The 27,360-nt window shown below is 38.3% G+C and overlaps 1 protein-coding gene across 6 annotated transcripts in view; it reads left to right on the top strand.

Moving 5' to 3' along the window:
• Nucleotides 1-27,229, top strand: part of LOC6577605 (putative leucine-rich repeat-containing protein DDB_G0290503) — a 108,433-nt gene extending 81,204 nt beyond the window's left edge. For 3 of the 6 annotated variants that reach the window (XM_002003524.4, XM_015165762.3, XM_015165764.3), the window contains 5 exons: nucleotides 17,204-17,550; nucleotides 18,182-18,391; nucleotides 23,410-23,590; nucleotides 23,658-24,342; nucleotides 24,413-27,229. In XM_002003524.4, coding sequence (XP_002003560.2) covers nucleotides 17,204-17,550; nucleotides 18,182-18,391; nucleotides 23,410-23,590; nucleotides 23,658-24,342; nucleotides 24,413-25,490 — 2,501 coding nt within the window. In that variant the 3' untranslated portion in view covers nucleotides 25,491-27,229. Of the gene's footprint in view, nucleotides 1-4,498; nucleotides 5,112-11,075; nucleotides 11,170-17,203; nucleotides 17,551-18,181; nucleotides 18,392-22,439; nucleotides 22,651-23,409; nucleotides 23,591-23,657; nucleotides 24,343-24,412 lie in introns of those variants that run through there. The other 3 variants (XM_032729178.2, XM_015165763.3, XM_032729179.2) reach the window with 3 other exon arrangements.
• The last annotated feature ends 131 nt before the right edge of the window (nucleotides 27,230-27,360 follow it).

Below are 27,360 nucleotides of genomic sequence, written 5' to 3' on the forward strand. Positions count from 1 at the left end.
TCATGGAGGTCAGCCAGGGTGCACTGCAGGAGGAGTCGGGGCTACTGTGCACCACTAGAGACGTTACAAATGTTTTGACACAAAATTCATTCATCAATTAATCGAATGAAAGCGTGAAAAACGTTCACAAAAAATGAGAGTAGAGGGAGAGAGGAAGAGAGAAGCGACGAGAGAAGATACAAACGAAATCAATGAACTTGCGTGTGTGTTTGTATCTGGGCTATAAAACATAGTGAAAACGAGATAAAGTTAATAGGCGTGCCACACACACACACATGCACATGCCACACTCATACGCACACTCGCTTAGTCGCGCAAACAGAGTTGGCGTGTTTCGACTGTTTCTTTTATTTATTTTTAATTTGTAGCACAATCAAATTAAGTGACAAATTAATTGAATGCTTTGAGCTTTGGGTGTGAAAGCCATAAATAAGCATTTCGAATAAACGAAGCGCACAATGTATGAAGTGTGTTTCATAGACAGTGTCGATAACAAGGTATATTTGGATTTATGGTTGATAGATTACATTAAAATTAGACTAAAACTTCAATGGGAATATTTTGGATAATTTTATATTGAAAAATTGAATTGAATATGATACAGAATTGATGTTTTAATATACATCTATTATATGATAGGAAATAAATAATAATAAAGAACGTAGAATATAATGAACATGAAGCAAACATTTTAAAAGATTAAACAAACAAAAAAATAATAATAATAATGAATATTAAAATATATTATTGTAAAAAAAAATATACATATTATAAAAATAAATTATTTAAAAACAAATATATTTCAATACTATAATCACAAATTATAATGTCTGAAAAATTATTTTATTTATTTTTTTTTTTTAATTTTATATTTATGTTTTCTGTGTTCTTTTTCTACTATTTCCACCTAATTTAATATGCTGCGTAGTCAATTGATTAATCAGTTCAATTCGAAATGTTGTAAGCCCTTTCGTCATCGTTCCCATAAATGAGTCGCCAAAAAGTATAAAAAACAAATGTAAAGACACAATTAAAGCTTTACACATGAATTAAGACTCGCAATAAATGCTGATTCGAATAGATGAGTTTTACATTTTGTTTTCTTTTTTTTATAGCTGCGCTGTGCCACATAGGAAATACAAAAATCAGCGAAAATATATATATATATGTATATATATAGTTGTATATTTATATATATTATATATTTCACAAGCTTAATTGGCATGACAAACAAAAAAAAAAGGGGGAAAAAAGATATTTCTTGTCAATTTTTTTCCCGCAAAAAAAAAGGTTGGCTTAAGTAAACCCAAAAAGTGTTAAGAGCAAGAGAAAAAAGCAAAGACCAAACCCAAAAGTCGATTGCATAAATGGCTTAGCAAACCAAAACAGTCTTGGAGGGCGAGCATTACGGCGGGGTTTCATTTTGTGTGATTCAATTTTGAATATTTAACAGGGCAAAGCGTGAGAACTGCGTTATGATTGCTTTTATATTTTATTTTTTTTTTTTTTGGCCAATAAGGTGGGAAATTTTTGGCTAAGTCTAAGGCAGGCCCAAAGTACGCAATCGTCGTGGCAACAACAGCTGCCACAAAGCTGGTGCCACAATTTTGATTATTATTATTTATTTTGTTCAGCAAATTGTCGGATCTTATATAATTGTTATATAGTTCCTGGGTGGAAAAAAATAAAAAAAACATTCAATTGCCAATCACATGCAAACGAATCTATGCATAATTTTTGAACTGATATCTGGCACGCTATGTAGATACACTTTGATTTATGAGTATTATGGAAACGATAATGAGCTTGCTTTTGTGCATAATTGAGATGTTGAATATAACTATATATATGTATATACAATGATTTTGCAATAGGAGATATTTTGTAAACTGAAAATAAATTTTCTCAAGAAGTGAGAATAAAAAACTTATGAGACGTGACCAAAGTTTCCTTTTAGATTTCGATTGAAATTTGTTTGTTAAACTTTTCCAAAATTTTAGTGTAGTAGTGTCGTTTCTTTTCTATGAAACTTTTTTTTAAATCTAGGAGAATTTGGTAAAACATTTAATAATCTCCTTTTTCTTTAGCTTAAACCAAGCTGAAATGAACTCGTACTAAGAGCACTTCATATTCGTTTACTCCCAAATATATTTCTCCCTTATACTGAACATTTTTCTTATTATTTTATTTCTGGTAAATTGTGTAATAACTCTAATAATATAAAATTGATTGTACACATAATGAAATTAGGCCTTTTTACGATTTCTTTACCAAATTGCTCATTTTGATGCCCAATCGGGGTCACTTTGATTTTAGAGAGAGGAGGTTTAAGATATCCGGTAAAAAATAAAAGTATTTTGCTTTCGTCTAAAACTGCATAAAATTTATAATTGTAGCGTGGCTTTTAATGATAAGAAATAAAAACAGAAAGCAGAAAAATTCTGGGCCAGGCGCAACAATTTTTTTTAATCCAATTTTTTTTCTTCTATTTAATTTTTTTTTTTTTGCATGATCTTGAGCTCGTGCCCAGTCAATGGCCAGGCCAAAAGCTAACTACAAAGTCGTATCTGCTTCGCTCTCTCTCTCTCTATCACTTTTTATCTCTTCCACTCTGTCTCTGTTTGTCTCTTTCGGCCTCTCTGTCTCCGTTTGCCTTGCTGGCCAAGTGTGACGCGAAAGTCGACGGCGACGACTCTGCGATATGACAAAGTCTACAATTACAGCCAACCTTTCTTTCCATATAAAAAATAATCAAGATTAGTGCAGTGAATAAACTAGTAGATACCCTGTAATTAAGGGCAAATGTTAAGTTGAGAACGAGTTTTCATTTATTGTCAATCGAGACAGCTATATGAATAGAAGCTGAATAGCTCTGTTCAAGAAGCTCCCATGAATTTAGTTACAGAGACACTGAGATACATTCATTATATATTTTTATACCTAGTTACATCTATTCCACACTCTTATTTTGTGCAAGTCCATCATTCCCCATATTGCAAATTTGTCATAAGTACAGGGTATCAAAAACCCAACAAATAGCGAAAGGGGGAAATGGCAAAAACAAAACACTTTTTACCATTTTTTGTTGTTAGCCAAGTGAAAATCATGATTAAAACAATATCTTTGCGTTATATCTATACCCGTACAGTTATGTTAATTAGTTATTAGCCATTAAATTCTACACTAAAGACAATTGCGAATTTGTTTTATGGCACGGCTTTAGTTTTCAGAAGAAAAAAACGAAGAATGAATATAGAGATGGCAAGACTGTTTGCTTGTTCTTAAATTGTTTCGAATTTATTAAATATAAATAAATTTAAATTTAAATAAATTTATTAATGGGAATGTGGAGAGAGCCTATATTTTATATAAGAAGTTTAAAAATTCTTCAAGAAGTTTAATATTTTTTTTTTTTGTGCTCGAAGAGAATAAAACGTTATGCAAATTTAAAATAATTTACTTAATTTATTTGTAGTCTTAAGTCACGTTTCTATTTGAATATGAATCCAGCTAACTTTCTTCTTACTTCTTAATTAAAACTTTCGGTCTGTTGACAGTTCAAAATGGGAATTATCTTTTAATTCTTTAGGGCTCTCTCTCTCTCTCTCTCTCTCTCTCTCTCTCTCTCTCTCTCTCTCTCTCTCTCTCTCTCTCTCTCTCTCTCTCTCTCTCTGGCTCTCGCTGATAGATTTAATTTCTAAAGTTATTTGGAACATTTTCAATCCAAATGTAATTGATAGTATAAACATAAAACAGTCATCCCATTTATGATGTATTGTATTTATAATAGCTATCCCATATACTCTACTCTATATCCATAGTATTTATATCTATGTTAACTGTTCCAGAGATCCGCAAAGAAAAGTGGGGTCTCTTAAAATCTTAAATCATTTCGAACTTCCCATAATTTACTTGATTTAATGCGAGTTTTTCGTTTCCGACTTGGTCACATTTTCGATTTTGATTAACAACTTTAAGTACGCCCGGCACTAGGCTTAGGCTTAGTCTTTGTCTTTGCCTTTGTCTAATAATAATTTTTTAATACTTTTTTTTTTGCATAATTATAATTAAATCCATTTCCCCACCTACTTTTCCTCATAGCGGCACTTACAATTTTTTGCGCCTTTTTTTGCATTTCTCTTTACATAAGCTTTGAAGTAGTGTTTGTTGTTGTTGTTGTTTTTGTTTTTCTTCAGTTATCTTTTGTTGGTGTACGTTTTGTGCTTTGCCGCCGCAGTCGCCGCTGAGTTTGGCGTTGCGCGCCTGTGGCTTGGAGTTAGTCGCGCGTCGCGCTTTCAAACAAACGGACGTTGCGCGGGTCTCTCTTGTAACGGTTGTTGTGATTGCTAATGCAGCGGGTGTGAGGTGTGCATGTGCGTATGTGTGCGAGCAGGCAAGCCTATGACTGTTGCGCTGCCTTTGTGTATAACACTTAACGAACTACAGTTTGAGAAGCATTTTGTTTGCCTTGCTTTTGGCATTGCGCCTGCGTCGGCCAGTCTCTCCAGGCAGAATGGGCCTCAACGAGTTTGTCTCTCTCTTCTATGGCTCCGCACAGAGTTTGCACGTTAACAGCAACGGCAACAGCGGCAGCAGCAGCAAATTGGCGTCGACGTCGACGTATTCATTGCCCACGGCCGCGGATGTGAAAGAGTTTCGTCAAATGTTAAAAAATCATAAAAATGTGCAAGCAAAAAAATACAATTACAAGGACTATCCAAATGATATGAAATATGGCAAGAATCTAAATGCGTCGCAGATCTATGCAACACACCAGCAGCAGCAGCAGCAACAGCAGCCGGCGGTGACAGCAGCTGCAAAAAAGTTGCTCAACAACAATAACAGCAGCAGCCACAACAACAACAACAATACCAACAACAAAGCTAACGCTAAAGCGCCACCCGCCACAAGGATACCAACAAAATTGAGTGCAACATGCAGCAGCAGCATCAGCAGCAGTGGCAGTGGCAGTGGCAGCAGCAACATGGACATGCAACGTAGTGGCAAGCAAAAATCTGCCACATCGGCGAGCTCCTTTCTGTGGAATTCGTTTCGCCTGCCACGCAGGCAGAAGGCCGCTGCGACAGCAGATAAAAAACAACAAGCAGCCGGTGAGTGTTGAAGGCAGAGACAGGCAGATATGGGAAAAATCAATGTGAGCAGAAGGCCAAAGAAACATGCTCGAATACGAGATATCCTGGAAGAAGTGAATGTGGGGTGCATGAGACTGTGAAAAGTGTTTGCGATGTGCTGTGGATGCTTAGTTGCTTGTAGAGAGCCTACGACTAGCTAATACTCTGTAGTTCACTTCGAAGGGATCATTGTGTGAGCCATGATAAGAATTTAATGTAGATAAAAATTTTAAGTTGAAATATTACGTAGAACAGTTATATTTTAGAACGTTGCAATCGGAGTGTGTGCCTTATAAGAATATTATAATGATGAAGTAAAGAGCGATCAACAATTTGATATATAGAAAGTTGCTAAAGTTTGCTGAATTGAAAGAAAGTTCTGAAATGATGCAATATATACCCTATGCTTAACACAGTAAAAGGAAGAAGAAGCCTTCTTGTATTTGAGTCTGAAATGATTTCCTCTATCAAACTTCAGATATTTTTATATAGATAAAGGCAATGATTTATAGAGAGACTGAAGGGATCATTAAACTACAACTATAGGATTAAATAAAATTTGTTTTCTAATTTTTCCACTTTAGCTCCTATAATTCTCGAGATTGAGTTATTTCTAAGGCAGATTTATTTTTAATGTGGCTCAAATCAGCGTTCACTGAAATGCCCAAACTATTACAGATCGTAGTATTATACCAAATTTGAGTTTTTGTTATCGCACTGGTCATAAACAATCTGCAACTAATTGTTAATGCCCCTCAAATTATCGGTCTGGTGGAGATCAGTTCCACTTGGACTCATTTCTTTCAGTTGGTTCAAGTTCATTTACTTTACCAGGCGAGAACAATGCTAAATTGTAAATTGTGGCCCAACGGCCATTTGGCGAACAAGCGCTCATGAGCTAAGATCAGTTAAGAGCGGCATGAGGTAACCCAATAAACAATGCACAAGCCATGGCTAACGGCAAACCCACCTGAGCAAACTTTCAATTCTAACTGCTTAGCGGTTGTCTAACAGTTGAAACATTAAATTTAATGTCTTATATAAGTTACATGTTCTCTCTCTCTCTCGTTCTGTCTCTCTTGGATATTACGAGACAAATTTCCTGTCTTCAAACGAGCCGTCAAATTGCTGTTGACCCTAACCAAAAAAAAAAAAGAATTTCCACCTGAGCCGTTGGCGTAATTAGAACACGCGAGACCCCGTGCAAGCCCCTCTCAAGCGAGTCCAAAACTGAAATTCATAATTTTCCGTCTCTACTTTGTTGTCTATTTTCGCTTTTAAAGCGTTTCAAATCCAATTTTGTTTTTTATTTATATAAACTTAATTAAGATTTAATTTTTTATGAAGATATAAATAGAATTTCTATTAAGTGATCGTTGAAAGTAAACCGAAAGTGATATGATACCAAATGGTAGAGATATCCGATAACCGATATCCGATATATCACATCGCTTTTACTCAAGAACTGGATCAATAATATACTAGAGTGATATATTTAAGATTCCAGACATAGGTATACATAGGTATCTGAGAGGTTTATGTTTTAGACATATTCATATTTCTATCGATAAATTATCGAGAGCTTTTAGATATATATTTTTAAGTCTTTTGAATAGTCTATACTTGAAATATATACTTATGGGCGCAACAAGATTTATAAGTACATATGTATATGTATGTCCCCCCGTATTCCCTCCTTGCAACACCCACAATAACTCAGCATCTGTCTGAGCGGCGCCAGCTAATGGACCATTATTGATTTTTACCCCAGAGATACTTACGAAAAAAAAAAGCAAAATGGAAATGCTATTGTTGCTATATGAAGAAGCAGAGCGGAATGCCTACAAGTGCGTGTAGGATTAGTTGCCAAGCTCACACACACAGTATGCGTCATCTGCCTCTCTCTAACTAACGCCTTGTTGAGACAAGTGAGCGATGAGTCATCGCCACAGGAGGCGACTACCCCAACTGCAGGCTACAAATAATAACAAACTGTACGAACAGTATAAGAGGAAGCACCAGTAGAACATTAAACGAAACTTTCTCGCTCCCGCACAGTGCACTCAGTCACTTTCTCTCTCGCTTGCGCGACAGTCAGCATAAAAATTGCATAATGTGCCTTTTGCCTGTATATGTGTGCATGTGTGTGTGTTTACTCTTTTGACACACTGACACTTATTGCTCACCACAGCTGAGCAAGCAGTGCCCGAGAGCGCAGCAGAGAGAGAGCGAGCGAGAGAGCATGTGCACACAGAACATGCGCACGTTATCAATGGCTCCTCAACTGTTATACAAAGCGCACACACAGATTGTTTACAGTGCTGCAAAAACTGTTAGCCGGGCTTTGTTTTGAGCTTCAGTTTCAAGCGAGTTGAGGGTATATGCCAGTCGTGCATACCTCTTCATATGTAAATAAAATGGAATTTTGATTTTCGGCCAGTCTTGTGTCATTTCTGAAGTGCCCTTTTGTGGCGTTTTGAAGTGTGTTTGGCTTTTACAAAAACAAAAAAAAACTTGCCCAAAGGAAAAGTCGAAAGCCGCAAATTGATAAATTAATAAAGCCGAACAAAAAAATTCATAATTAAATTGGTGTGCTGCGTTAATTAACGGTATATGCGGCTCTTTGGGATTAACAAACTGTGACCGCATGCTGTGGCGCCTCCAGGCAAACGGGGCTGTCTGTCTGTGGGTCTGCCTGCCTGCCTGCTAGCCCGCCTCAAATGGAGTCAAGTGCAGGCGACGTAACGGCCAATGGCTAATGCCGCGTGGCTGTGCGGCAAAGCGCAACAAATTGTTGCACTCGTCTGCTGTTGCTACTGCTGCTGCTGCTGCTGTTGCTACTGCGACTGTTGCTGCTGTTGCAGTAGCTTGATTGATAAACGCCTTTCAATCTTGGCCGCTAGCCAATTGGCCAAAGTGTTGGTTGTTCAATAGTCGTTGCTGTTGCTGGCCTGCATATGGTATGTTTATGCAGACGCAGACAGACAGACGGACATACGGGGCGTATGCGCAATTTGCAATTCGCTTTATGCATGGCCAAGGCGCGAGATAAGCAAATTGCATTTAAATGTTGATGGCACATTTTTCACTTTGGCTTGTTATTAAACTTTCTTGTTGTTGTTGTTGATGTTGCTGTTGTTGTGCCAATTGCATTGAACTTGTTTATTTATCGTTTTTACACGCGGCAAATAGCAGCATTTTGTTCTGCCTTCCCCTGCCAGCTCGGCCCATTGTGCAAGTCACTTCTGACACGTTTGCCAGCCCATAATTAAGGTCGTGTGCCTGTTAAACTGTGCAACAAAATACACAGCAAGAAGAAGAAAATGTAAATAAAAAGTGAAGAGTCTTGCCTCTGCGTGTGGCATTTGAGAGTTATATTAATCGATTTTAAATAGCGCAACAATTAGCTTTTAAACTGCGACAAATAAAACTTTGTAAGGAAAAAAAATATGATTAGCTTGTCATGTTTCATATGAGTATAAATGATTGGCAACAATATGGAATTTAAGCAAGAATATACAGTAATACATTGAATGTACATATATGTATGTAATACGCGAGGGTAGTCGGAAAACTTTGCTAGCTTGAGAACGAATTTCTTTAAAGGAAATGAAGATTTCTTCGATATATCGCGATTCTCGATTTATTGAGGCTCGACTGTATTTTATATTTATTTGTATTCTCTTATGCTTTATGCTAAACGTAATCTGATCGTTATTAATAGATATAATAGAGCTTCATATATTATAGTTATCAAGAGATGCGTATATGTAGATAATAGAGGCTCGCATATTTGAGCTACATTCAATAAAAGATTTATTATCTTTCTTCAGTAGATGTATATTGGTTAAAATATAGTTAACCTATAATAATAAAATAAATTTCAGCGTATAAGTTGCCTCCGGCCTAAACCTAAAAGAACATTTGTTTCATTCAATGCACAATCATAAAACAAATAAAGCCTTTCACTTATAATTCTCACATGATTCAAGCTAAAGTTACGTTTACTCCATAGGCCTAAATATGAATTTAGTTTTTTCTTCTTTTGTTATTTGAATTCATATAGTTTTTTGTTTGTTTCTCATTTGTCTTTCACTTTATTTAGTATTTTTTCCTATTTGCCATTTTTTATTGCCTTATTTAGTTGCCGTGCGAATAAATTAGTTCATTTCCCGACTTTATTTTCCCCACATTCACTCTGTGGGTGTTTTTTACGATTTGCTTATTTACTGAATTTTGTGAAGTTTTGTTGAGTTTTTGGTTTTGCTTCGCTGCGATGGCAACGGATTTTTTTATAGTTTTCCCTTCTCTGCTATGCATATGTATATACATATATATGTAGTATGTATATATGTATGTATTTTGGCTAGCCAACACTTTAGGCCAACTTTCTGCCATTGATTAACGCACGTTGGGTCTGTGCGTTTGCCTTTGCATTTGGCTTTGGCTTTGGCTTTGCCTTTTGTATTTTATATGTTGTGTGTGTTTTTTATCGCAGTCGCAATTAACACTTGTTGACAAGTTCAGTAGGCCAAGCCTCTATATGTATTGGTGTTGTTGTTTCTTGAGTGTTGCGTGGCAGAGGCAATTTCAACTTAACACTTGACGCCCACGCATAGAGCCACAATTGGGGCCACAACAGCTGCGTCTTGGGGCTGCTTCTGATTTGAGGCGATTAAATTTTGATTTATGTCGGACTCATTAATTAGACGCGAGTCTATTGCTTGATTTTTGGCAAGACTAATTTCCCCATAGGGCAATCGTGGCACAGTGGCGCAAAAGTAATATTTAAATGAAAAACAAAACTAAAAATTATAAAAAAAATTTTAATTCTATAAAATTTTTAAAATATAATAAAAAATTCAATTTGATTAAAGAGTAGTAATAAACAAATATAATACCAAAAAATATACAATTTCCTTTTCTTATAAAAATAATTTTATTTTAAACTAAAAAAATGTCTTTCGCAAATATTTAAATATTCGTTTATATAATATCTTTTATTTTCTATATTTTTATTTTAATATTTTCTCAATTTAATAGAAGATATTTGCTCCTAAAATTGTTTACTTTTTATTGGGAAATCAAGTGCTTGAATTTATTTATTGATATTGAGCAAAAATGTGCTATAAATCTTATGTTAAGTATGTTAAACAAAGCTCCCTTCAACCCAATTTAACTAACCCTTTAACCACTGTGCCTTCCGCATGGTGTCAAATACAATTAATTAAGTTTTGCATTCCCAACCGCCGTCAGCGCTGTTTAAGCTATTAAGTGACCCAGCAAACGACCCGTATAAACGACTGGACGAACGAACGAACGAATGCCGCTTGTCAACTGCAATTGTGACGGGGCTTTCGCCCGCCCACTCTCCCACACTCTCTGCTGCGGCTCGTCTCGTCGTTCTGCTGACGTCACGCGTTCGGCTAATTAGGCGCATACTTGTTGTGCATGCCCAGCACGAATGCCGCCGAAGGCGAGGAGAGGCATACATTAACATTAACGAAAATATGAAAACTCAACGATCGCATATTCAACACAAAGAAACAAACACACCACACTTAGCTGCGGCTACGCACTGTGGTGAGTTCGAGTGCCGCAATTAGCGAACGGCGAACTGTCCAAGCGAACTGTTCAATGCGTGCGCCTCTTTATTTTCATATTGAAATTCATTAACAGTTTATGTTTAGAACATTGTTGTTGTCGTTGTAAATGTTGCCGTGTCGTTGTTGTTGTTGTAGATCAACGCATTTGTCGGCTACGTTTTGGCGCTCATTTCAGTTCAGTTGTCGCTGGCTCTTCGAGTGACCAACAACAAAAACGTCGCGAAATGCGCGACAACAAAAAATGTGTGCAAAAATAATAAATACAGTTGCAAAGGCACAGTTAAAGTGTAAATCGTTATCGTTATCGTTATCGCTATCGCTATGCTAAATATCGAATTTAAAGTATTAGAAAATGTGTGAGAGCAGTGAAAGAGCAACAACAAATTACGCTAATTGTGATTATGAAAATGTTGAGGACGAAGGCATTGGCGGTGAGTTGAGAACAATGCAAATCGATAATGCCAAGACGTCGACGTTTTTGGCGGCGCCATTTGCAGTCGTTCATGTAGATCATCAGCTAAGCAAATATTGTGCAAACTAAATAAAAACTCGTAGGCATTAACAACAAAATCCCCACAGCACAAAGCATTATGAGATCTGACCTAGAGCTCTGGCCACAGAATAAACAAATGACGAGCTAGTATATATAGAAAAATATATGCATATTTGTATATGTATATGTATATGTGTGTGTGTTTATGGCAACATCATTATTGCATTAGCATACTCTATAAATCAGCTGAGACTCTATGGTTTCTCATATGCGCAATATCAGAGCAAGTGTTGGTAAATTTTAAAAAATATTTTTTCAAATAAGAAAGAAACTTAACTTGGTTTTCCAATGAACTAAAATCGTTTTTAGAGCATAACAAATTTTCCACAATGAAAATAAGTTAACTGTCGCCTCTTTGCATATTTTCCTTTCCGTTTCTCGATTTCGTATTATTCATCAGATTTCATATACAAAATGTCGCTTCTCTTTTTGTGGGCTACCAACCGCAAAAAATACAATAAATGCTGTATATTATTATATGCCGCCTATGTATATATATATATATATATATATATATATATATACGTTAGATATGTGCTTATATATGCTTCACGTATAAAAAAATTATGAACAGCTTGCCTATGACACACGTTTCGAGCCCTCATGTAATGATTAATTGGTAAATATTATATTTACGTTTGGCTTTGAATTCGTTTTGACTTGTTTATTGTGCCAAATAAAGCGAGTACTATGAAGCACAAGCGACACGCGTTCCCAACTTATCTAAAAATAAGTATTAGAACTTGTGCCAAAAAATAAAATAAGTAAAAGGAAAACTGCGTCGCTTCGTTTGCTTTCAATTTGATTTGGAATCGCCGACCTTGAAATACGCCACGTCCAGTGTCGTAGAAATCTATTTCAATGTGTAATACAGCAAAGTAAAGAGCGAGCATGCTTTAAGTGCAGATCTCTAAAGTGCAATGCTTCTCCCTGCTGTCTGTTGCCAGATGTCTTTGTCTTTCATCAATCGCTCAAAACTTTGCCTTCAATCAGTTGTCTCTCTTAGCCTAACTTCATCTTCCCTAGCCTTATTGAGACTCAGCAGGCATTCATATTCATTCGATACCCTTTCATCACATTTCTTTCTCTTTTTCTACTGCTTGTTCTTCTGTCTGACAGCTTCTTCCGCTCTGCGGTCACTTTTATTAGTTTTTTTCTGCCCAGCTCTACGCATTGTTTACAACTGCTAAATTGTTTATAAAACTTGCTTCGATTTCTATTTTTACATAAAATACATTTTTATTTTATTTACCATGCAAATTACAATTTCACTAGCAATTTTCTGCAGAAAACTTCTTTTGTATTCTTTGTCTTATTTTTCTTGGAAAACTTTCATGTTGAACGAATAATGGCTAAAAAGTTTTCAACAAAAAATATATTCCGTATACTTTGAGTTGTAAACAGGAAAAGTAGTATTGCATATTGCTGAATGAAAATCAGTGTTGTATAAATTTAAAGAGACGTTTTTAATTCCTTTGCTGCTATATTCTATGTTGATTTATAAGAGAAGGAGAGGCACTTCAAACAGTGTTGTACAGTTTCAATGTGTAAAATTAATAGTTAAGTGAAGTAGAGTTATAAAGTGGAAACACTTTTTTTTTATAATCTACACTAAAGGATGCTTTACATGTCTCTCAGTACACTTTCATCTACTAAATGCACAAACAGTGTTGAGAAACACCATAAAGTGTAAACGTTAAATATCTCTGTAGTAAAAATATTGCTGCTTGCTGCTTTTATCTTTCGTAGTTGTTGTCAAACTGTTGCAGTTGGTTTATTGACTCAGGCGTAACAAGTTGGTGTAGCAGGTCGAAGTGACAGCTGTCAGCTACTTGTTTGCTGTAATATGGCAACGCCAAAAACCAAATATTCAAATGCAGATTTCACAATAGTAAAAACCACTTTTTAGTTATTCAAATTTTAGATTTTCATAGATTATGATGTCAGCTTCGTTTTTAGTCAACATATAAATTAAGATTTCCCAATTGAAGATTATATATGTTGGTATATACATTATATGGTATATATACATAAATATATATGCCTTATATTATTACACATTTTGCGCATTTTCTTTTTTTTTTTTTTCTTAAGCAATTTGTATTAATTCCACTTGACGCCCACAGTAAATGCCACCACGACTCTTCAATGGGGCGATTGTCCACACTAACTTGTGGCCGCACTCTCTCTCTCTCTGTCCCTATCTCGCCCTCTCTCTCTCTTTCACTCTGTCGCTCTGTCATTTGCACTAAGCACTTGGCAGTTAAATTGCAATTAAAACAGTAAAACGCAGCTAAATAAACAGCGGGGAGCAATAGACCTAGGCTCCCCTTAAAGGCTAGCTGTCAGACCTCCATGCCTCTCCTTCTCTCCCTCTCCCGCTCTATCTCTCTCCCTCTCATTTGCTGGAAACTAAACAGAAATCTGATGTTAAATTTTCAAGTGATTTTTTTTATGATTTTCGAAACGCAGCTAATTGAAATGCCAGTTGCCAGTTGCCACTTGCAAGTTGTCTAGTTTTTCAAATTTTCATTTAAAGCTTTACGTTTGTTTTTGTTTTTTATAGTTTTAATTAAAGGCATTTTTTGCAATGACTTGTTCGTTGTTGTTGTTTGTGTGTGTTGCACTTTGTGGGTCGCCATGGGCCAAGACAGGTTGCATTTTCCAAATGTGGCTAAAACAACAAATGCGAATTCGAATACCTATGTGAATGCCTATGTGAGTGCGTATGTGATGAATACTTCACGAAGTTCACTCACTTGAGCGACAGCTACAGCTACGGCTGCTGCCTAATGCCAAATAAGATATTTCGGAATTTCAATTATTTTACTCTCTGTATGTGTGTGTGTGTGCATTGGTCAGTCTCTGCTTGACAGCGCCTGTCAAATAGCTGAACATCGACCCACTGTGCCGCACAGTGTGCATGGACAGCAGGCGTTGACACATGTTGATTTCTAGCTGGCAGAGTGAAATCTAAAACCGAAAACCAAAAACCAAAAATCTGAAAACTGAAAATCAAAAAACCCAAAAGACGACCCTCATTATGAGCTTGGCTGACCAAACGTATAGAGGGTATATAATAAAGAATAATAGAGGAGAGTGTAGAGATGAAAATATATGGACTTCATGTGACTATAATAAGAGATTAAAGTGTAATGTAAAATAATATCGATTGAAGATCGAGGATATAATGAAAATATAAACGATATTTTGTAGCCCAATGAACTGCAGAAGAAACTGATAGGTCGATTTGCGTTCATGCGGTCCGGTTTGGAATAGGGTCGTGCTGATCATCTCTACTTTTAATACGTTAAATGTACAGCTGGAATTGGATACAGGATATCATTACTTGGGCAGCACTACCCACTAGAGCTTATTTATATTTATATTTAGCTATTAAGAACCACGAATTTATTTATGGAACTTCAGTCCTTTCATGCCGCTAAACTCTACTTGTACTAATTTGTGTCACAACGCCAAACAAATCTTTAATATTTAGGGAAAGTCCACACGCACAAGCGCTGCGCACTAAAAATTCTGAATGAAACAGGCGACTGGGTTTTTCCTGGCGGCCATAAAAGTTGAGTCCAGTGGAAAAAATGTGGGAAAAAAGATGGCAATGGAAATGAAGGGAACTTGCTTGGCACATTCGAGCGAATAACTACTGAGGTGGTCGGTTAGCGGGCCATAAAACACAATCGCAGCATGCAATGGCCGCCCATTGCGATCCTGTCAGCGGACGGCGGCCAACGGCTGGCGACTTGTTGCAAGCAGCGCAGATCCATGAGAACGCAAAATGCGGGAAAATTCTTGCAAGCACAGTCCATCAGTCAGTGTCATGGCTAAAATATATATATATACATATATATTTGTTTGTATTTGCAGCCTTCGGCAATCGAATGCCGTGTAACTAATGCCATTTAATTGCCTAATTGCCATTCCAGAATTTTGGAATACCAAAGCGGGCGAGTCCATCCTCGTCGTGTGCCAGACCCAAGCGCACAATTCTCAAGGCGTGTGTCATTGAATTTGCGACGCGCGACTTGCAACTTGCCGCATGCAATTTGCAGCTTGCAACAGGCGACTTTCACATCAGGTGTGCCATCGGGGCAAGGTCTTCTTGCCATCTATTGCTAATGGTCATTAGGGAATTCGCCTAGCAATTGGGGAAATCTGACTGTTAAGCTAAGGGAAATTCCTAATGAGTAGCAAATCAAAAAAAATCCTAAATTTGTTCGCTTCTTTTTAGTAATTTTCTTTGATTATTGATTATTATTATTGATTATTATGATTTTAATTATTGTATGTATGTACTTTTTATTGGTATATGTTCATAATGACAATTGAAAGCAAAGTTAGCATCGTCATTTTCCTTATATTGTCATTGTCACTATTATATATTTTTATAAAAATTTTTTTTTCCATAATTATGATCATTATCAGTGCTATTATTTCAATATGCAAAAGGTAATCCATTCCTTAAGAAATTTTTACTAAAAATTTTCCATTGTTGATGCCCATTATTATCATTTGACAATCTTTGCCTTTCATTAACGCTTAAGCTGTTTATATATAACTCTATATAGCATACTACTCTTAAGCTCCACACCTCTTAGACCCAACCAACTGTCTGTCAACAGTTTTTCCCATTTAACCTGCTCGGTTCTCTGTTGTGGCTTGTGTCTGGGCTTAAGTTGTTGTCCAGTTCGTTTAATTGGCCAACTGTCATCGCCTCATCGACAGCCAATTTGAGTAATTGGCTTAATGCTCGGCGTTAGTTTTTTCCTGCACTCACCTGGCGCAGGTAATTTAGAGGCAGGTTTTGCTGGAGCCATGCGGAATGGGGGGAGTGGGCACTAATGCCAGCTTTAACTTAGCCTACAATAAATAATTTTCTATAAATGATAAATTCATCAAAATTGTGTTCGCTCTGCAGAAATATTTGAACAATCATAATTATGTTTCTTTTTTTACCTCAATAATCACAAACATAAATTTTTATAAATTAAGAAATCATTTTCACAAATCAATTGATAAAATGCGAACAATTCGGCGAGTGCAGAGGAAATTGATTTACGAGGAAGAAATGCCACAGACTTGGCTTCAATTTATGTCTCGAGTATGAACAGGCTGTGCTGTTTGTTGATTGGTTGGGGCCTGTACAGGTTGTACTGGTTGGCGTTGACAATTTTGTACGGCAGTTAGCCATAAATTGATGCGGTAACACGACCAAAGGCCTCTTTTATGGCGCGTGCGCTGTAAGGAAATCGTGTAAGTTATGTTTTAGCAGATAGTGAACAGAGGCGGGGGGTGGGGTGAGGTGAGTCGCGAGTAATGACTGTAGAGGCGCAATACAGCGAGGATCGTCGTAAGTTAATGGAACGCCTCTTGCAGGTAGCTCAACTCTGATGTCTCTTGGCAAGTTATGACAATCGTGACTATCTCCCTCTAACCCATCTCCCTCTATCTCCGATCTCATCTGAAGCTTTGTATTATTGATGAGACTGTCTCCAGAGGCCTCTAACCCCATTAGTGGGCGTGGCCACACTCGCACCTTAAGTAATCTGCGTAATTGATGAAGACATAGTTTTTGTTGTGCTTTCGCTTTCTTCGTGGCTTCGTGTGCTGTTTGTCATTGAGATTGATGCCCGCCTCTCTCTGATCCCAGACAATTGCTTGTGGTTTGTTGTGAGCCGCAGCAATTACTCATCTGCCTCAAATGAATGAGCTAGCTTAGCTGAACTGACTCATCATTAGCTCATCGTTATTATGATTGTTGACGTCGCAACAGACTTTCTCTTGGCTCTTATTTAATCCATATTTTGATATACCACACAAACTAACTCTGCTCTTATTTAATCCATATTTTGATATACCACACAAACTAACTCTATCTCTTTCTTCCTTTGCAGAATCGCTACGTTCTGGAGTCGATCAAACGGAATTGCAGGAGCTCAATGGACTTGGTCTACTCTTGTCCTCCGGCCAAACGCCGCGTGACTCCAAGCGGGCCTCCCTTAGCAATGAGCTGGTCTGCGTTTGCGGCACTGCCAACAGCAGCTGCAGCTGCGCCGCCGAAAAAGCGCCCAAGGTGAAGCGTTGCGGCAGCCACACCCCCGAGCCAACAAAACCAGCTGAGACAAATGGCTGCACATTGGAGCAGCAGCAGCCGCAGGAAGCGCAATCACAACCAGCTGAAGCACTCGAAGATGGGGCAATTTGCAATAAAGCAGCAACCACAAATTCCAGTACAAATGAGGTGAGTATTGAAATATATAAGATAAGCATATATAGGAGAATAATCATATAACAGAGAATACCTCAAATATAATCTAGTATAACACTTATACATGTATTCTATTATAATAATTATGCGCTATATATGTACTATTTCAAAATTAATATACTAGTTAATTAGTGGTAAAGCTACCTCACAACTCTAACCTATAGATGAATAATTTTAAAAAATCTTGGAGAAATCCTAGCCCTAAGTATATAAAGTCTAGATTTTTATTCATGTCCGACTGTCTGCTTGCCCGTAAACCATAAAACCAGAGAGAAAGTATATCTATGAAATTCTTTGATTCAAGTTGAATATTTATAAAAAAAAATAAATAAAATAATAAATAAATAAAAAAAATGGTATATTATACAATAGGGGTTTTTGACATCTGGACTTTAATAATAATTTATTCGAGAATTTTTCATACAATTTATACGGGATATAAAACAGAAAAAGTGTTTTCAGACTTTATTTCGTATCTAGAGCGCAGGACTGCTATACATAAATGTATCATAAAATATTCAATACTTTTATAATAAATTATTAAATCTTTAATATTATCTTAACCTAACAAGTATTATTTCATTTTATTTCCGTCTTCCATTAGAGTCTCAACGACTCCCATAGCACAACCACAATGCAGCCCAGCACGGCCAACATTGTTGCCAACTATCCCAGGCTGAAGCGGTATATGGATGATGGTTATTTAAACTACGAGCGGTTGTCCAAGTACTTCGAGGCGAATAGTGAATGGCAGAAGGAGATGGATTGCCAGACTTTGGGCCTCACCATTGTCATTCAATTTATGTCCAAGCAGGTGAGTCTAAGTAGAGTTTTACAAAAGTTCCAAACTCGATGGAATACAATGAGGCAGACAACCGAGAGAGGGGTAATCAGAAGGGCAAGATAGACAGACGGAGTGAGAGAGAGAGAGAGAGAGAGAGACAGGGAGTGGGAGATTTAATGAAACTGGCGCCAGGGATTGCCCGGCCAAGCCGAGAGATTTCCGTGAGTCTGGCAGAGTCTGTCAAAAACTTTGTTCAGTTTTATGCACGACTGGTTCCCTTTGTCAGGCACAAGCCAAAGGCCTCACCTGCTCTAATAAAGCCCCGAAATCTCTGCTATGGAAATTTGCCTTAATCTGCGCTTAAATTTGAGCTAATTTTGTTTAATTGTTGCACCGTTCGTTAAGACCCTCAATCCCTTGCAACCGGATCCGGCACTGAGCCGGGGCCACTTTTCTGTTTGCACTAATTAAAATTTGGCAAGCGCTAAGTTTTGGCCTGCTTTCAACATATGTGATACCCCTGCTCTATATATAGAGAGAAAGATACCCTTACAACTGCTTCGTATTCTTTTGTCTCCTTTACTTATTTTGTGAAAGGGTGTGAGCTCTGCCCAGGCATTCAATTAATTGTTATCATTTTCAATGCGTTGGACTATTTCTGTGAATTTTCTTGGCCACGTGTGAGTTTTGACGGTTTCAACTGTTTCGTAGCCCTTTGCTCCATATAAAACCCTGCAGAGGTGTTGGAAATGTAGTTCATCAATTGTCAATTGTCTTTTAATTCGTTCGGGCTTAACTCTCTCTGACTACCTGTTGGCCTAATCTACCTTCAAATTGAAGCCTTTCAGCTATGAATAAGTAACATGTGATTCAGCTTAACAATCTAAGGATTGTTTAGTAATATATAGTTTCTGATTCTTGGTTGCCAGATTTTATCAAATGATAGTTTCTTCTGTTTTAAAGTGTTTATATTTCTGCATCGATATGTTATCTTCTATGTATATATATGTTCAACTTAAGCATGTGAAAAATATATTCAATCTAATACCCAGGAAAAATATTTCAATCTAAAACCTAGACGTCGGTCCCATATTGCTTCAAGTGAGCCCAGATCTGAGCTCTTCGGTGAACTTGTTGCATATTCAACTACCTGTGTTTGCTTGCTTTGGTTAGCTATTAAATATCAATAACAAGATCATAAAAATACGCGACAAACATTATTTTAACATTTGCATATATCTCGCGCTCTGCCGTGCTGCTCTCCCCTTTATAAATCGGTTTATGATGTTGTTTGTCTGCTGACTTCCCAACCGCAAAAATGCATCTTGCAGCAGGTAGCAGCGCATATCAGGTGAGATCGCAGCAAATGAGCAAAAGAGGAAAAAACATTTCGCTAGCTATGCTTTAAGACTTTTCGTGCATATATCTTAGGTACAATTGCGTAAATCCTTATACAGGATATACCAAAGCGGGAACGAAATGGCACTCATATGACATTGCCTATAGATAAACGTTTGTTCAGCTCACGATAAGTCAGCAAAGTAAAAGAGGATATAGAAAACCAAATCTATTTGCGGGGAATTTGCAACATTTTTTCATTCACAGATTTTTCTTGTGTTAGATAATAGTTGCTAAGCATGGAAGATATTGTATAGACTAGTATGAATGATGGATGTGAAAAGGAACAAAAAAGCAGAATCAAGTTAAAACCATCTTTGGGAACAGTAGATATATAAAGAAAGTTTGAAAGAACAATGAACTAGAAGCAACTAGAAATAGAAGAAAGAATATATATACGTTTGAATACAGTTAAAGATCGAGCGAAGAACCGGAATTAAAAGAATCATTTAACATTTCTAGAAGTTTATTTGAATAAGATAGGGTTTTTTGCCTAAAGAACTTCAACTCTACATTAAAAATTTAAATGTCTAAAAATCCCTAAACGAATCGATTATGTTTTGTATTTTCCCCCTGAGCCGGTGGAAATTTTTCATAACACGAGGTGGAAGAAAACCCCTTAAAATCCCATTGATTACACAACTTTCGTATGGTGGTAGATGAGAAGTGCTGCCGCAATATTTGGCTAACTTGTTGCATGCGGTCGTTGCACAAATATTCAACACGAGGCACAATTTTCGGCGGAATTTCTCGATTGCCCAACTCGAGAAATTCTTGTTTTCCCACTAAAAGCCTTAACGGCTGCTGTTGCAACATAAATATTTATTTAAATATTATGATCCAGTCAGATTTCGGAGCTCAGATTTCGCATAGTAGTGTGAAAACCGGGAAAATGCCCGCACAAGGACGTTCGTTTATATCTGAGAGATACGTTGAGAGAAGCGTGTTTTATTGAGGACAAATATGAAGGACACGACTCGACTCTCATCGGTCAATGTCACAGCTGAAGAATGCTCTAGAAATTTCAAATTCAAACTGTTATTTAGACTCTTCTCAGTCTGTCAAAGGATTAAGTGCAGTCAGCGAAATTGACGAAAGTGACGACGTGTCCTGCACAGAAGTGAGTCATCTTTTAATTGCAGCTACTCAGGTAGTGCAGAGACGACGACGAGGAACACGAAGACGAAGACAGTGTCATGAACTAGTCGCAGACACGTAACGACATCCAAATTATTAATCATGTCGCCAGACAACGGGCGTGCATGCAGAGAGATTTATATTAACGTCGCACTCCTTTAATTTGCAGATCAGCTTGTCTCTTAAAAAAAGAAAAAGAGCGAGAAAGGAGGAGATTAAGGAATTCCTCTCTTTTTGCTTGAAAGATTTATATATCTCTCTCTCTTTCTCTCTCTTTTTAAGAGAGGATAAGAAATTCTAGACACTTCCTCTTTGCTAGTGAGATTGAGGTAGCCCATTCCCTATGTAGAAATATTCACAGAACTGCTACTCTTTTTTTTATAGAGATTTAATAAATAAGCGAGAGAAGAGCTATACTGAACGATAAGAGCTACGTAGACCATAGAATAATATATATACTAGACTATATATATATATAAATATTTCATACTCGACTTACCAGGCTTGCCTTTTTCTTCTATTTGTGATTATATACTTACTGCTCTGAGACTTCATGGATGGCAAAATGCCTCGTTCATTAGTCATATTCTCTTAGTATCCAAATGATCAATTGCTTTGACTATAGAACTGGCAATCAAACAATTAACATTTTAGGCAAAGTCTATTGATTTTATAGGACTTAACTCATGTATGGGGAAGCTTCAAAACATGCAAATACCCCCTACACAAACTTAATCAATAACAAAAGTCCATCCCAATCGCATCTGAAATGTAATAGATTGAATTGATTGCTATAGAATATGTCATATCTAAAACTTTCATATAATATGATATACACAAGTTTGCTTATTCTGATATTTTGCATGCAGACTTTCTAAAACCACTTGAGCCACATCAAATTGATTCTTCAAAGAACAAAAACTTCTCTTGACTTTTCATTAGATTCGTATTGAAACGTGACAATTGCAATTTGAGCTAGAGCTAATCAAATTTAGGTGTCAAGTAGTTAACGAACCTAAGATGCTACACCTATGTGCGATGTGTGGTGCCAGCTGAGGCGCTCAGACTTCGACACGCGTCCACCCAAAGCGTAGCAAGGAGGGAAGCGGTGCGCAAATTGAAGAGCATTCAGACAACCCTCAAGGGACGCCCCAAATTGAAAGAGGATTGTCGAAGATTGTAGCCCAGACTCGTCTGTGACGAATTTCTTGGTCGTGCATTTGATATGTGAGCAAACCACATGAGGTAGCTCTAAGCCAGACGATTCGAGTCGATGCTCTTGGCTCGAGGCGTTGACCAAGCAGCCAAAAACGCCCATCGGTCCACCGAGGGTTACACCCAAAAATTCGCAAATATTTTATGCTTTTTTTTCAGTACTCTTCCGTCTCATGTGGTATAAAAATTGTAAATCCTTTTCGTTAGTTTTCGCTCGTTTCTAAATCCGCCGTAAATATTTGCTTCACTGTTTGGTTGACCTGTCCGCCGGATCTTTGCTCGCACATCCTGAGCTACCTGCTCGCTATAAAAGCCGTGGTAGAGTTCTTCCTTTCGTCAGTCTACTTCAAGTATTCGTCGTGTTCAACACGAGTTTGTGTGTGCTCTAAAAGTATTTTACAAAAATGTTTGACAATTTTGTGTTTCCCAACGAAAATTTATCCGCCGAAACGATGGACTTTGATATGATCAGTTGGACAGGCAATATGAATAATTTCATGGAAAATATAGCGACTACCACGCAATATGAACAGCAGCAGGTAAAATAAGAGTTTTTTGACATTATATTTAGAGCATAATATATGATGGTTTGAGGTATGAGCAGTTTCCAAAATACTTTGTTATACCTCGAGTGTTTTTGTGATACTTTCGATTGCATTTTCCAAACTTACGGGTGGAGGGTGACGCATATTTGTTTCCATTTTAGATATCCTCTTTTATGATCTTGAAAGCTAATGTAAGCTAGAGATGAAAGAGGAAGACCAGGGTAATAGAAATTTATATCATATTGTATATGGATGAAGTGTTGCTTTGCTCTATATATAATCTACAACATATCCTTAAACAGGTAATCTTCGTATAATGTATGAAAAACTATTTAGTATTTAGGGAATACCTTTCAGCTTCAATGAAATATTGTTTTGATAACCTGGCAACTCTTTTTGCCTTTCTCAATCAACACTGGGCAGGCACACACACTACTAATGCCAGTCTTCAACTTTAATTGATAGGAATTCCTTGAAAATAACTTCATTAAATGTTGGTTAAAAAATGCTTAAAAAATATTTACTATGCTAGTCAGGGTTTGCTTCAACTGAGGACACTTTGTTCCTTCACTCGTCGTAAAATGCATTTGATGGCATTTATGGCTCAGGGAAAATTCCCATCGTAAAGCCATTCGCACGAACAATAGGCCCAAAGTGCGAACTGCCAGAAAAACACTTCAAATGCCAACAATTGCAGGTAGCCAAATCCTTGAAGAGATTTCACTAAAATTTCTTTTGCTCTTTATTTTGCAGATGGAAATGTTGAGCTGTCGAGAGAGTAAGGCGAAGATATCGCTGGAGGAGACAATGGCGCTGCTGCAGCAGACGCAACACAGCTGCGAAGAGCTGCGTCAGCAGCTGCACGAAAAGGACGTCGAGTGGTCGCAACGTCAGCAGGAGTGGGAGCATTTGCAACTCAGGGAACTGCAGCAAGGTAGGTGTAGCTCAAAAGTCTACAAGTTGAAGCGATAGGTTAACTAACTAGAAAACTCCTGATGCAGCACACGAGAAAGTACAGGAGGTGCAGCTGCTTGCCAAGGAGCGTTTCCGCGAGCTGGAAGCCCAGCTAGTGGCCAAGGACGAGGAGAAGAAACAGGCCCTGCAAACGTATCACCAGGAGATCGCACATCAGCTGCGCCACAAGCAGCAGCAGCTAACAGCGGCTGAGCAGCAAGTGCTACAGCTGCAGACACGCCTGCAGGAGCAGGACGCCAAGGAGCTGCAGTTGCGCGAGAAGCTGACACGAGTCGAGAACATCAATGCCCAACGCCTCTCGGAGGCCACAATGCGCGAGGAGCAGCTGCAGGAGCGCATCAAGTCGATCACCAAGGAGCTGCAAACGCTACGCGCCAGCACCGAGCACAAGGAGCGCGATCTGCGCGATCGTCTGACCCTGTCTGAGGATGAGATCAGTGTGCTGCGCAGTTCGTCGCAGCGTCGTAGCCCGAGCAGGAGCAGCAGCGGACTGAGCGACACCGGCAGCGTCGAATTGTGGCGCAGTGAGGCGGAGAGCCTGCGTCACGTGCTTGATATGAAGCAGGAGAAGATCGCCGATTTGACCAAGCAGAATGCCGAGCTGAAGCGCGACAACGAGGAGCAGCGCAGCATGTGCAATCGCCTCACCCTGCTCGAGTCCCAAAATGAGATGCTACGCACCGAGCTGGAGGCCAAAAGCGAGAAGGAGAAGTAAGTGTTGATAGTTCTGCTAATGCTAACCTTGATCGTTTTTACTAACTCTTAGATCTATCCTCTGCAGAGATCTCCAGCGTCAAATGGAAGAGATGCAAAAGGCCTTCAACCACGAGAACATCAAACGCAAACGCCTCACCTGCGACAAAGAGGAGTTGCAGTACCATCTGAAGCAGCGCTCCGAGCAGCTGCAACTGGTCCAGGCCCAACTCCAGGAGCTCTCCAACAACTCGCTCGATTGCTCCCTCAATCACCTGCATAGTCGCTGCAGCTCGTCGCGCTCCTGCCTGGAATCAAGCCACAACTCAGCCAACACATCGCCAGTCATCAAGGGCGTCATCAAGCGCCACGATTCCGTTAGCTATGTGCTCGAAATGGACGACGAAACGCCGCAGGTGGCCGCCTCGAAGCTGGTGCGACGCGCCGGCTCGTTGCGCAGCACCAGTGAGCGCAGCCCCACGCAGCGTCGCCAGCTCTCGCAGAGCGCCACTGTGGCCAGCAATGGCCATGGCCAGAACGGACATAGCCCTGGTCCCAATCCGCTGTCGCAGAGCTTGTCGGCCACGGCAGTGATGCGCAGCCATGGCCTAGAGGAGGAGTCACCGCATCCGCTTTGCCGTGCTAGCTCCCAGTCCGTTTGTACCAAAGCCTCCTCCCAGCGCCAACAGCAACAGCCACAGACACAGCTGGAGCCACTGCCGCCGCAGCCGAATGAATTGATGCTGCCCGATTGGCACGTGGACGAGTTGTGCTCCAGTTCGCCGCATAAAGGCTCAATCAGTGTGGGGTTGCGGCCACGCAGCAGCACCATGAAGCTGATGAGCGCTGTGGATGCCTATCCCAAGGCCCTGAAGAAGTTCCATGAGATACAGGAATCAGCTGGCGAGGCCATGGTCAGCGGCGCCAATTCCGAGGATGAGAGCTGCTCGGCCTCGTCCGAGGATATGCGCAGCTCGTCGGCATCCAGCACAGCATCCGCGGCAGGCTGCACGCTCTCCAAGCGCCAAAAGCAACCGTCACACATGTCCATCGAGGAGGCATTAATGCTAGAGCAGATCAGCAGCCTGAATGGCACGCCCATGGAGGTAAGCTGGTCGGAGGATGCGGCCGATGCGGATGTTGCCGCTGCACCTCCACTCGCATGACAGGCACTTGTCGAGGATGATGTGGGCTACGAGGAACGCGCCGTCATTGAGCAGATTGCCGAGGCAGCAGAAGAGGCTTACGAAATAGACGCCGATGCTCAGCAGGAGGAGCTAATTGTGGGTGGCGACGACGAAGAGGAGGATGCGGATGATTATGATGATGATAGCTTTTAAAGCTGGCGCGCATACATTGTAGAACAATTGGATGGGCAACAAAACAACATCAAAAACTAAAACAAACTAAACAAAAGCAAAGCTTGGCGCAAAGCAAAGGCCAAAAAGGGAAAAGTCATGAGAGAAGCGAAGGAGAAACAGGAAATAATAAATATGGATGGAGAAAAGAAATCTAGAAATAAGCCTTAAATAATTTGCAAATTGGATTAAACAAAGTTTCCTGTAAATATTTTCATTAATGAACGCTTCAATGGATGAGCTATGAGGAGGGCAAAAACAATTTATATACATATATGTATATCGATTTTCATATACGGCTATGATAAGATGAGGGAATAGAAAAGAAAAAAAAATATAAAGATATTTTATGCACACACTCACATATACATATTTAAACACTCATAGTAAGTGGATCCGTCACAGTCTCAAGAGAACTATTTATGGGTTGATATTGAATAAAGCAAATGAGAAGAAATAACTAAAGTGTTATATGTAGGTCATTATAGGCATACGATCCGTAAAATCAAAAAAATCATTTGAAGAAATTGAATAAAAGATCTGATCGATTTATAGTAACCTAAAAGTAGTATAACAGTATGACAGTATAATAGTAGAGCCACTCTTTAAACAACTTCAATGAAAACTGTTTCAAACGCTATCCCCGACTGTAGATTATGTTGCCCCACAACCAGGATATGCAACATCCAATGAGGGTTAGGCATTTAGCTCAAGCAGTATATGAATAGATTTGCATTCAACTTATTAACTATATATATATACACAATATACATTTATAACTACACATATACATATTATGGTATTCTAACCCAAAAACAAAAAGAAACAAATTGAGATATCGTATATATATATGAACATAAATGTTATGCCCCAAAAAGAAAAGTAAAACCCAGAAATCCAATTATAAGTCTAGCCCACGTATTTCCCATTGAGCTCAAAGTTAAGTAACAAACAAAACAAAAAAACAAAAAATCACTTGATGTCCTTAATTTATAAAGCTAAAGCCCACTAAATTCTAATATCTAAAATTGTAAAATGTTACGCAGCTCCATTTTTAGGAACTATGAACTTAAGCTTTAATTATTATTTTTTTGTGCGTGTGTTTTGTGAAATTGATTAAACATTATTTATTTAGTTTTTAGCATCAGGATTAATCAGAGAATCATCTATGTTAATTGATCTACTCTATAGGTTAAATCAGATATTACACTTAGTTCTTAGGACTTAGCATTTAGTTACAATTTTAATTTTTAATTTGTTATCATTGATTGTATTCTGTATCTGAGGTCGCATCCGTATCCCTATCCGTAACGGTATCTAATCTGGCAAGTCTTAAATGAGTAAGCTAAAGGGATACGCAGACGTCTATAACACGCAGCATTGTCATTAATTCTTAAGTAATATTCAGATACTCTATGTTATTTTTATGTGTGAGCCCCCAGCAAAACAACAGCAACTGAACAGAACTTGTGTGCATGCCCTATATAAGGTGAATGAATTTAAGAAATAAAGCAAACAAAGCTGATTGTATAACAGTATAACACAAATTGCTATAGAAAGAAAATCTAAAATATTTTTTGCTAAATCATTTCAAAACCTAAAATAAAATAGTAATTGTTTCAAAAACTAACTTTGATTTTTATTATGGGAAGCAGTCGTACAGAACTTTACGAAGAAT

The sequence above is a fragment of the Drosophila mojavensis genome, unplaced genomic scaffold (genome assembly GCF_018153725.1).
Source record: "Drosophila mojavensis isolate 15081-1352.22 unplaced genomic scaffold, ASM1815372v1 contig_36, whole genome shotgun sequence".
In the NCBI taxonomy this organism is placed as follows: Eukaryota; Metazoa; Arthropoda; class Insecta; order Diptera; family Drosophilidae; genus Drosophila; species Drosophila mojavensis.